The sequence below is a fragment of the Asterias rubens genome, unplaced genomic scaffold (genome assembly GCF_902459465.1).
Source record: "Asterias rubens unplaced genomic scaffold, eAstRub1.3, whole genome shotgun sequence".
NCBI classification, from domain to species: Eukaryota; Metazoa; Echinodermata; class Asteroidea; order Forcipulatida; family Asteriidae; genus Asterias; species Asterias rubens.
Window position 1 is genome coordinate 221101 of NW_022985703.1, and position 12749 is coordinate 233849.

Sequence of the window (12749 nt, forward strand, 5' to 3'; positions counted from 1 at the left end):
AAAATATGGGTCTATATGTCCAGATATGGCCGAAATAAACAAAGTTCAATACAATACAGATTCCAAATACGTATGGGTATGGAAGGTGAAAGATCAAAATGTAGACCTGCGTTGTTGTTTTGTTCTATTTGAGTTTTTGAGATTTGCGAACAAAGTTTCACAGAGTAGTTTTATGATATATCTACATTAATATATCATTGCACATATTATTCAAAAATGCACTGCTGGGTGATATTAAATGATCAAGCAGTGGGAAGGTTGACTGTGTTTCGTAATGGAATGTACAGTATTAACCACATTAATGTCACAATACATCTGGCATTCCCGTATTGTTTCTAGTACCATTCAAAAGTGCTGTTGGTAAATGCAATGATAAGACAGTAAGTAGGAGGGTTGACTGTGTGCTGTATCAAAGCATTGACCATGATAACACATTGCAGGATAGTGAACCTATCTATCATACCACAACACAGTGAAGACAGTCGGAGAGTTTGCTCTTGCACTGTTCCCCGGGAGTTAGTTCTTCATGACACAGATCCGACTGCAACTTGTTGGAATTAAACCACACAAGAGGAGGCAGCCTGGAGCTCATGGAGGTATCTTTTGAAGACGTTTGTTTCAAACAGCCTTACAAAAACTGATGATGTTGCTGTCTTGTGCCGTCGCTATCGCCGTCTCTTGACAAATGTAACTATGTCTTTGTTTTTGATCCCATATCTGAGTAGGGAAAAAAAAGGGAAAAAAACATAGACTAATTACAATTAAATTTATAATTCAGTTCAGTATAACAATTATTGCTTTCCATAACACAGTACTGGGCAATATTTGTTACAGGTGAGGTAAATTGAAGGCAAACGAGGTGCTGAATATAACGTTGTAGGCCCCAGCACTACAGATAGCCCATCTTTACACATGAGCAAAGTAGCAATGGTCCCTTGCTTAATTGTAGCATGGTTGTTAAATTAAAGAAAATATACCTCATGTGAGGGATAACGATTTTTGTACTGTCCGAGTCTCCTTATAAAATCTTACAACCATGCGTAAAAATTAAGCAAGAGGCCAACATCAGGCCATTAACTCTTTTTTTATTTAATACAAATAAAAACTAAAAAAGAATAATAAATCAAGACAAAATATTGCAGTCACTTTCACAATTAAAAACCATGAGGGTTACATAACAGAAGATCTACAGACCCCCAGCTTAACCACAAATGGAAAACTAGAAGTTCTGCAGGAAAAAAGGGATATGATTAATCTTTGAAGTATGCAAAGGAACTTTGACCTCAGAGAGAGAGAGACAACAACAAAAACTCATGAAGTCGGAAACTTCTAAAACAATCTGTAACTGGATTGATAGTTATTGCACAAAAAAAATCAAAGAGTACAATAAGAATAAAAGATGAGTTTATAGCTTTATCATGGTGCAGCCATCTTTGCCTAATGATCCAACTTTAACAAGAAAGAAGGTCGGAGAGCTCGACTGACTGAGATGGAGAAAGCTAAGGCTATGGGTATGGAGGCAAAGTACAGTTGGGAGAACGGCAACGGAGACAAAGGTATCAATAATCAGGCTTCCATTCAATGTCTGTCTTTCCTTTATTTTAACAGTTCATTGATGGGGCTACCCTGGTTAAATAAAGACAAAATAAATAAATCAATAATAATAAATTTAACAAATCATAAATGTTAATTGCTGACAATCTGATGATATTTTTAGCCACTTCATGGTGGTATTAGAAAATCTTAACTTTGTTTCTGCGAGGTGTTATTTTCTTAAGTATTTTATAGATGGAAGTATTTTTTTTTTGAAGTGTCGTGGCCGAGCGGTTAAGAGCACCGAATTCAAACTCTGGTGTTTCTGATCAGCAGAGTGTGGGTTCGAATCCCCAGCCATGACACTGTGTCCTTGAGCAAGACACTTAACCATTGCTTCGTCCGTCGGATGGGACGTAAAGCCGTTGGTCCCATGTGTTGTGTAACGCATGTAAAAGAACCCAGTGCACTTATCGAAAAGAGAAGGGGTTCGCCCCGGTGTTCCTGGTTGTGGCTGCTTAATGCGCCGTAGCACCTTGTAAACCCTTATAAGGTGCTAAATAATTGGGTCTCAGAATTCATCACTGCAATAATCTTTCTGAAAGTTTGTATATACTCAGCGCCTTGAGTACCTTGTTTGGTAGATACGTGCGCTATATAAGACTTCGATATTATTATTATTATTATTATTATTATGGTGCAGCCATCTTTGCCTAATGATCCGACTATAAATGTTACTTATAAATTTGTTGTGTAGTTCAATTGCTCTAAAAGATACTAATCTCTGGAGCTCTGGTGTGGAGAGGCTGTTTCCTCATCATAGCCACTGCCGCCATCAAAAACTTAACTAAGTGGAAACTGCCCCGCCTGCATTTCAGTTAATCGCTATTGATCTGCGAGTCCATGATGCCTCTATTGTTATACTCCTGAATACCCCGCTATTGTGCTTTTCTCTGACCATTTACTAATCCGTTCAAGTAAATGGTGTTTTTCCAGTAAAAGGTTAACTATAGAGATTTGGGCAAAATCTCATGCCTGATCTTAAACTTATTGAAATGAGTTAATGCTGGCCTTTATATGGCCCAGTTTCTGGTGAATCTATTCAGGTAATAGTAAATAAGAAGAGTCCCTCAAGCATTGCTTTTACCTATAGTTCGACCAATTACTAGCAATATTAAGGCTTACTTTTATTTATAAGGATTTAAGTAAAAGGCTAGTAAAAGCAAATGCTAGTAAAAGCAAATGCTAGTTTTTATTTATTCGGCCCATTGACAGCAGCAGTTACAGTCATTACACTTACTCTTTGAGTTTATTGTTCTTATCAAGCTGCTCACCATCAAAGTAGAGGGAGTAAGTTCGCCAGACATATTTCCTACAAAGAAAACAAAACACAAACAAATATTTTGCTTAGTAGAGAAAGGGCATTGGAATGGGGCTGTGTTGTATTGATCAAAGCAGGGCCCGATTTCAGAAAGCCTGTAAGCATAAATACTTGCTGGGCACAGAAAATTCTTGTTCAACAGAAACTGGTAACCAGCCAAAATTCCATAAAGTCTACATCGTTGCAACTGGTGCCCGTCTAATTTTTTGTTAAAACAAAGACATTTTCTAAGCAATTTAGTAGCTTAACAACTTCATGAAATTTGGCCCAGGTCCCTACTCTGGATATGGAATAAATCGCGCTGTCATTGGTTGAAGACTTGTCACATGAGGATAATTATCCACTAACAGCTTTGTGAATTGTCAAATAAATCATAAAATGGTTCATGCATTGAGCCGACTTCTGACAGTGTTTTGTAGTGGCAGTGTGGATTGACCGGTAGGGGGCGCAAGCACAACTCCCAATTGGAGTACTGCTAGTGGTTGCCCTTGCAGGCCAATCGGTAAACCCTTGCCAGAGAGGGCGTCTTCTCAGTCTCAGAAGTGTACAAAATATCTAAATGATGTATGTGATGATCAAGTTTTAATAGCATTCCCATTAATAAGCTCTTAAGTACACATGGCTGTTCAATAAAATACTGGTCTGTACAGGTGTATATCAATGTTCTGAAGTTAGTTTAACTGTACACAATGTTATAATGCCACTTTAAGATATATTGTGTGATTAAACAAGATTAATAAGCTTAGTTTTGTGAATGAGGCGCAGTCCATCGTCAGTATTGACCGATGGATGCCTACTACTACTACTTTTATTTACTACAATGTATATTTCGTATTTACTAATCTATTTAGTAGTATCTTCAAAGTGAAAATAACAGATGTAAAAAACAATTTGTTGGCGGCAGATCATTTTATTTTAGCTGTATTTCCATTAAAGACACTGGACAATATTGGTGATTGTCAAAGACTAACGCCTCCACAGTTAGTTTATCTCAACATATGCATAAAATAACAAACAAAGCTCAATCGGTCGTCAAAGTTGCGGGGTAATAATGAAACAAAAAAAAACACCCTTGTCACACAAAGTTGTGTGCTTTCAGATGCTTGATTTCGAGACCTCAAATTCTAAATCTGAGGTCTCGAAATCTTATACGTGGAAAATTACTTCTTTCTCGAAAACTACATTACTTCAGAGGGAGTCGTTTCTCACAATGTTTTATACTATCAACCTCTCCCCATTACTGTAACTGTTATCAAAAAAGGTTTTAAGCTAATGATTATTATGAGTACATGTAATTACCAATAGTGTCCACTGCCTTTATTGCTATTAAAATGGGTCGGTGTATTGCAAATAATTATTTAGAAATACATTCTATTAAGAAAACCAAACTACTTTCCTTTCCTGGCATGGCCGGAAAGGTTTCTATGGTTTCAGTTTTCTTTCCGTAACAAAGCATTTTCATAAGTTAAGTAATTAAGGTTGACGAGAGCCGCACTGCACCATCGTTTATTATTCTATCCTTGGCGTAGTAAATTGATTGCAGTTAAATTATATATCTCAGAGACTTAGCCGCACTATTCAGTTTCTTCACTGAAGTCAGCGCCTTCAGAGATGACCAAAAGATTCTGCTGTGTTAGCGACTGGTGAGTAATACGTTAACTCAGTGGTTTAATGTTGACCTGATTTACAACAGTCGTCATATTGGTACCAGATGAATTCAATTCAATTCAATAAAAACATTAATTTTGGTAATAGCCTCACTATGATAACATAAATAACTTGTGTTTTATGACATCAACACTGACAGTTATAAATAGAAGCCAACATCATAAACAAATTAGAGGGGCAAAACGTAGGATTGGGTGACGCCTTGGCTTTTGTACCCTAGCCTATTGACAGATAACACTGCATTTAAGAATCACAAAGACGAGAGACAATTAACATGGACAGACGAACACATGTACAGGTGTATCAACACTATACACAAAAGCGAGCCATCATTGAATTGACTTGTACTATTAACGTCATGAACTATAGTTGTAATGAATTCAAGCACTGCTTTTTGGCACAGTTGCTTTCAAAGGTAAGTCACAGGTGGTACAATGTAACAACTGTTTTGAATAGGTGTTCATTATGTGTACAGCCGTCGATTTCACAAAACCCTTCCTACATGTAACTTAGGATTACTTAGGACTTTAGGATGAGTTCAGTTGCGTATCAGAAGACGTTAGGATGAATTGAACCCATCTTAAGTGAGGATGGGTTACTCGTCCTAACTCGAGATAAGTCGAGTCCTTACTCTTTGTAAAATCGACGGCTGAACAAAGAAATATCCACATAGTGACTGCAACAAAGAGCTTGGTGTGTTTATTAAACAGTCGCTGATAGCAACACCTTTTGGTCAAAGCTGTCATCCAATGAGGGCGCTGTACATGTATATTAGGTCATGTGCTGGGCTTAGCGAATCAATGAGAGGAAATAGCATAGCGTCACACGTGCATGACAATGTGGTTAACGTAACAAAAAAAGCACCAGTAAGGTTGGTAAACTGGGCCCAATTTCATGGCTCTGCTTACCGCCGAATTCTGCGCTTACGAACACTGCGCCGAATTTTTGCGCTAGCCTTGTAAGCGTAGAATGCCTAGTAACGTGGAGTACGCACGCGCAGAAGCCACAATTCGCCGCTAACCCGTAAAATAGGCTTGCCGTAAGCACAGAATTCCCTGCTTCCGGAAGCGCCGATTCCGTGCTTACGGTAAGCAGAGCCATGAAATTGGGCCCTGGTGTGTTGGACAAAGTAATTCTAAGTTATTGTAATATCAGCACAATTGTAATATGGTAAATAAAGCACTGGAAATTAAATCAGTTTGTGTATATTTGTGTTCTGTCAGTGATGTTGCATAACCTTGAGACTGAGATGTGTAGTAGCATTGTAATCTACAAGAAGCATGTGCGAGTCGCTGGTTTTTATTTTTATTTATTTTTTGAGCATTTTCATTGCGGCTTGACAGAATTGATTCTGAATCATTGCTGAATAGTGGAAAGGCTATTATTTTATAAAACTGTCAATCAGTATAACCGCCAACTGGTTACTCTGTACAACCTGTTATTTAATTTGAAGATGTTCTACGAGACACCTGCGTTGTTTGACCTACAAGTACATCTGCACCATTTGGACACAGAATCCGGATCGTAACTTTGGCTCTGGCCCCATTGTAGGCATCGACATCCAGACAAATTCTGACCAAGCAGTTTTGAGAATGCAAAATACGGTTTTTAAGCAGGCAAAACATCTTGTCACACTAACAATGTAAATTTAATCCCTGTACTTTTCAGATTTTTCAGCAGGTTTTATGATTAGCTGGGTCATATTGTATATTTTGGGTAATCTAAAAAAGAATGAAGCAACAATTTAATCATCCCCTGAGCCGCCGGACCAGAATGTCACTGCAAGCGACTATTTGCATTCCTGTATAATCCCTTACCATCCCTAAGTGATGAGAAGCAATGACAGTTAAGTGTCTTGCTCAAAGACAAAGGTGTCATGACCAGGATTTGAACCAACACCCTAATGATTCAGGCATCAGCACTTGCGTCCAATGCACTCAACCAATCGGCCAAACACGTCAAAACTATACTGCCCTTGACCGAGTGGAAAACAAGAGTCCGGAATCGATCTAATTACGCATGTAAAATAGATCGGGCAGGTTGATTTTATGTATTTAAGTCAGGCAATCTCTAATTAGATTCTGCACCAACCGTTTCTACTAATCGAGTTATACTGTATCAAAAAGAACAATGCATGCTTCTGAAAGTCACGTTAATAATAATAATAATAATAAGACTTGTAATGCGCACATATCCACCCTGCTGGGTGTTCAAGGCGCAGTAAAACCAAAACAAAAACAAAAACAAAACACAAAGAAAAACAGACACAACAAAATTAGTCATTGAAAACCTGTGACATAAGATAAGTTTTGAGAAGAGACTTGAATTTTGCGGTACAAACACAAGATCGAAGATTAAGTGGTAGAGAGTTCCAGATGCGTGGCGCGGCTGAAGAAAAAGACCTGTCACCCCATGAGTGTCGAGACTTGGGTTCAATGAGGAGAAGCATGGAACTTGATCGAAGATTCCTTGATGGAGTGTAAACTTGAAGCAGTTCAGAAATATAGTGGGGAGCCTTGCCATTTAGAGCTTTGTGGACAATGAGCATCAGCTTGAAGATGATTCGTTGAGAGATAGGGAGCCAGTGTAGTTGTTTCAGAATGGGGGTGATAGAACAGGATTTTCTAGACAGTGTCACAATGCGGGCAGCAGTATTTTGGAGCCGTTGAAGTCGGGAAATCTGGTTGTTAGGTAGACTGTATAGAAGAGCATTGCCGTTGTCAAGACGAGAAGTAACAAATGCGTGAATGACCTTTTCAGTGGCACTTTTATCCAAGTACTTGCGAATCTTACCTATATTCCTGATGTGATATGATGATAAACGAACAATATTGTTGATGTGTGGCTGAAGTGTCATCGATGAATCAAAAATAACCCCCAAGTTCCGAGCTTTTAGCGAGGGAGCTATCCGAGCATCACCGATGGAGATGTATGGCACTGAAACCTTAGTTAACTGTTGACGTGACCCAAATAAAAGGAACTCTGTCTTATCATCATTTAACTTCAGGAAGTTTTGTTGTGTCCAACGTCGAATCTCTTGGATGCATTTCTCAAGTCTTGCAATAGATGCATTGGCGTTTTCTTGAGAAGATTTAAACGTGATGTATAGCTGAGTGTCGTCTGCGTACACATGGTAATTCAGATTAAATTTGAGGATGATGTCACGAATCGGTAAAGTGTACAGCGTAAACCACTGCGGGCCGAGTACCGACCCCTGTGGCACAGAGTAGTTCAAAACAACAGGGTCGGATATCGCAGTGCCAATACATACATGCTGAGTTCTATTGTGGAGATACGATTTGCACCATGCTAGGGCTGTGTCCTCTATGCCAAGGTGATTCTGGAGCCGAGAGAGAAGGATGTTATGATCAACAGTGTCAAAAGCAGCACTCAGGTCACGTTTCGCGCTTGCACCTTTTTCCATTAACAATAGAAGCTCTTGTGATAAAATTTCAAAGTGTGATAACCAAAGCAACACAACCACCTGAAAAGCTTTACCATCCCCAACCACATAACAATCTTCGACCACCAAGTCCATCCATGTCTCTTTTGCTGTCCTTCCATTACGACCTCTTTAATATTCATATTTTACAAACTGAGTGTAATTCTTCAAAAAACAGCGATTTTAGAGGCAGTCATAAAATATTTTGTCAAATGCCTTCCGTTACCATGGAATTGCCATACCATGTACTTAGCAGAGTCTACAGTTCATGCACAGTCAAATTTAGCTCATTGTAAAGGCTAATCCTAGAACTACACACGTATAGGCTCACGGGGAGCCTTATAGAGCATTATACATACATAAACCATTACATGCATGCATACAGTCAAATTTAGTTCAATGTTAGACTAGCAGTCTCAATTCCTCATTTTCATTAGTCAGGGTCTTCAGAGGTGAGCCAGGAATTCAGTATAGAGATTGATTGATTCAGTACACTCTAATTAAGCTTACATGTGGTCCACTTTAGACTAACGACATTGCTCAGTTTGAGTTATTCATACATTTGTGTAAGTCAGGATCTATACAGAGTTGAGCAAGAGATTCAGAACACTCTAATTTAGCTTACAAGTAGTGGTCAACATTAGACTAGCGACATTACTCAGTTATTCATACATTTGTGTAAGTCAGGATCTACAGAGGTAGGCAGGAGATTCAGATTCACTCTTATTTAGTTTACAAGTAGTGGTCAACAACAATAAGCCTAGCGACATTACTCAGTAATTCATACATGTGTAAGTCAAGGTCTACAGAGGTGAGCAAGAGATCCAGCACACTCTAATCTAGCTTACATGTACATGTAGTGGTCAACATTAGACTAGCAACATTACTCAGTTAATTATTCACTAAGATCAGGGTCTTGAGGGTGCTGCATGCGTTCTAATTAAGAGAGATCTCAAAACGATGCTACCATGCTGCTTGTACAATAATGGCGTTCCCACTCTGACTTTGCCCCGCTTATTGCTGGTTTACGAAACCTGCTACACATTCAAAATACATGTAAGAGCGAGGAGAAAATGCAGCTTCCGACCTAGGAAATTCCACCCCCACCAAACAAATCCATGGAGATCCTCCATCGTTTAGCCCACGATTGGCCAGCGATTGGCCAGCGATTGGCCACGCTCTCGGTCACTTGAACAATCGTAGCAGAGCTGCCAAAATTTATATCGTGTAATCAGGGAGATATTTACAATTGCATTAAATGGAATTTGGGAAATTTTCCATAATCAGGGAGACTTCCAACTGGGTACTATTTAAACAAGCAACTTTACATAACTGGGCACTTACCAACTGATACTGGTCTGTGTTCCTTTCCTGTCCTCGTTTAATGTGACGTAACGTTGAATAGCTTGCTTCAGATCCTGTACTCTAGCACCTTGTAATACCACAATAGCTGTTGAGAAAAAGAGGCAATTTTAGTTCTGGAATTTCAACTTTGAGAGGGCAAGGGTCACTTCCATTGGAAAATCATGGGGTGTCGTGGCTGAGCGGATAAGATCCCTGAACTCAAGCTCTGCTTCTGTTCAGCTAAGAGTGGGTTCAAATCCCGGTCGTGACACTTGTGTCCCTGAGCAAGACACTTTTAATTGCTTCTCTCACCCCAGGGTTAAGTGGTACCTGTAAGGGCAGAGGTGGTTTCTTGTGATTGGTCAAGCCGAGAAGCGCATATAATTGTCGCACAGGCTGTATACTCCCCAGGAAGCTGAGATGGTTTAAGGACTGAATTAAAGCCCAGTGACCAGGGGTAATAATGTCGGAAGCGCTTTGAGAACACCCCTTGGGTGTGAAAAGCGCTATTTGAAACATTATTATTATTTTTTTTTTATTAAAATCTCAAAGTCTGCCTCCTAAAATGGCCAACAGGATACATGCACGCCAAAGCAAGATTTTGGGAGAGTTGCTATAACCTGTGGTTAGAAACCATTTTCTGTCCCTCGCAACTCTCCCAAAAAACATTTGCCTCTGCAGGTCTGTATGCTTCATTTTTTTAAAAGGACAATGGCACTTCAGGCATTGCCTCCTCGATAATGGGTCCCCCGGAGGAAATTGTAAATTGAAGTACACATTATCAGTTCTGGGCTCTGGGAGTCGTGCAAGTGGTCAATTCTACTCGTATTTATCTTACGCATAATTTCTCCTGTGAACTTCTGGACGCACACCGTCATAGCTTGTCCATACTCGAGTGCAATCTGCAAGGCCACTTCCTCTGAGGTTACACCGGCAGGGAGATCACTCAAGAGTGGATCTCCATCCAGAACATCGCTCAGTCCTTCACGGACAATCTCCATCGCCTGCTTGTGGGTCAGATCCTCTTGGGTTGTGATAGTGTCACTGGCTGTGAGCTGTTGTGTGTACGTTGCAGAAGGTTCCAATAGTTCATGGTCCTGGACGTCGGTAGGCAGTGACGTGGTCGATGGATCAGCTTCCATGACTGATGATCTCTTTAAGACTCTTGGTCTTTAATGGCAAGGTCCGTTACGTTAAGTTTCTCTCCTCAAGAAGAATTCGCACTAAGCTCAGGATTGCATGACATTCATGATGAAGCCAGTATCTTAATGATCAATCTGAAAAAGAAAAAAATTCTTGTTAAAATACAAGGGAGTAAAAGTTGAATATAACTGTGACACGACAGATTGGTTCTTTATCAAGACTGGAAACAGCATGATGTAGTTGTAATGTGTTTTATTCCGTTTTCCAACAGTGGAAACTGCGTGCAGCCAGCGCTGTACAAAACTTATATCTCTTTTAAAACAACTCCTTGCAGAACAGTCTCTTGTGAACAACTGAATTAAGATTATCAAAAAGACCCACAGGAACCAGTGTACTGCATTCCTGGGTTGTTATGACGAAGCTACATGTAATGAATAAACATGAAACAACAAACAATACAAAGGAATATGCAAATGAGACTAGTGCTAGTTGTGGTACCAGGTCCCAATAAACAATGACCATGGGGTGCAAAGATTAAGATTAAGATTGGCTGAAGAACATTTCCCACAGATGCAATAAACTGTGTAAAATGAAATCTAATGACATGGAAGACAAAGAAGTAATAAATATAAATAGAGTAAAACCATGGAGATCTACCGGTACCTCTTTGTTAAATCAAAAGGGAATTAAACAAATGAAACTGTATGGTTTTGTTTTCTCTGAAAAAATGAATCAGAGAAAACAAAACCATGTTTTCGCCTGTCACATAAGAAAAATGTTGAATTAAAGGAACACGTTGCCTTGGATCGGACGAGTTGGTCTACAAAATGCATGGTTGGAAAGATGTTTTAAAAGTAAAATACAATGATCCACACAAATTTGCCTAGACATTGCGTGGTTTTCCTTTTACTTTGCGAACAAACACGGTCGGCCATTTATTTGACTCCCATAAATGGCCGACCGTGTTAGTCGACGAGGTACATGTACAAGGAAAACCGTGCAATTTCGAGGCGTGTTTCTGTTTTACAACATCTTTCTACCCATGCATTTTATTAAAAACGGTTACAAATGCTTTTCAAAGACAAACTCGACCGATCCAAGGCAACGTGTTCCTTAAAAGACTAAAGAGCAGATTTCCCGATAGTGGGAAAGGAAAACCATTATCCCCATTAAGTCCATATTAATACACAATTCATGTTCTTTCAAATCTGTCTCTGAAATCTCTTCCTGCTAAACGGTCCTACTATTTGCCGTCAACTTGTCATCAACTCGCTTGTGCCCTCAACTCGCCGGCAACTCAACCCCTACACACTCTACCCATGAGTCAACTCGGTCGGTCCCATTTAGTCAACTCGGTCCCCCAAGTCGACTCGGTCCCAGTCAACTCGGTCCCAAGTCAACTCAGTCCCAAGTCAACTCAGTCAGTCCATCCCTTGGTTGACGGGAAGTAAAATTGTATGTTTTCTTTGATTTGGAAAAAATAACTAATCATATGTCATTTGACTTTGTGCATGAAACAAGATGAGTGTGCACCGCGCCCCGATCTTCGGGGTATATTCGATGCCTTCAAATTGAAGTTCAATAGCGATCCATTTGTTTTCTATATGATAATATAATATATTCAACACGTTTGTTTCACTTTTGAAAACTACCGTAATTGTGTTGCTGTTGGGACAATAAATTTCAACTAAAAAAAATGTGTTCAAATGTCTCTTTTTGCTTTCAATCAACCAGAGTTCAGAGTATTACTAAAATTAGTTTTCCGGTACTTTTCTGGTATTTTCTATTTTGTCCACTATTTTCCGGTAAATTTACTCAAAGTGACACCCCACCCACCCCTCTCAACAATTTTGACAAACATTAACAATTGAATCCTTTTTCATGTCTTTAAAGTGTATTAACTTGTTACCGAGTTGACTTGGGACACTCCCATAGGTGACTTGGGACCGAGTTGGCTTGGGACCAAGTTGACCGGTGTACCCACCCGTCCGAACACAGACAGAATGTTCATCAGCAAATCCGGATTCAGCTGTCCCACTCTTTTCAACAAAGGTTTTTCTTATCTTTCGTACACCATAACAACCATTCACTCATTTCATTCACATTGATAAACCATACAATACTTACATGTATAATTTTTAACCCGATTCATGAACTAAAATAAAGGCAAACATCCACGGTTGACCATGCTCCACGCACGCACGCACGCACGGCACAGTTTAATAACAAACTTTACCC

General features: G+C 39.5%; 1 protein-coding gene across 1 annotated transcript; it reads right to left on the bottom strand.

Moving 5' to 3' along the window:
* Positions 1 to 17: 17 nt before the first annotated feature.
* On the bottom strand, positions 18 to 12723 carry LOC117305832 (U11/U12 small nuclear ribonucleoprotein 25 kDa protein-like). The gene is made up of 5 exons (XM_033790705.1): positions 12639 to 12723; positions 10207 to 10645; positions 9369 to 9474; positions 2834 to 2905; positions 18 to 717 (listed from the first exon to the last, which is right to left on the bottom strand). Exons 2-5 carry the CDS (start codon positions 10508 to 10510, stop codon positions 666 to 668), a joined length of 534 nt encoding a protein of 177 aa, XP_033646596.1. The 5' UTR covers positions 10511 to 10645; positions 12639 to 12723; the 3' UTR covers positions 18 to 665.
* Between the last annotated feature and the right edge of the window lie 26 nt (positions 12724 to 12749).

Excerpts from the sequence above, each read along its gene's own strand:
- LOC117305832 (XM_033790705.1), bottom strand. The coding sequence starts at position 10,510 with ATGGAAGCTGATCCATCGACCACGTCACTGCCTACCGACGTCCAGGAC. Across the intron at positions 9,475-10,206 it reads GTTCACAGGAGAAATTATGC|CTATTGTGGTATTACAAGGT; the intron begins GTAAGATAAATA and ends TTTTCTCAACAG. Across the intron at positions 718-2,833 it reads AAGAACAATAAACTCAAAGA|ATATGGGATCAAAAACAAAG; the intron begins GTAAGTGTAATG and ends TTCCCTACTCAG.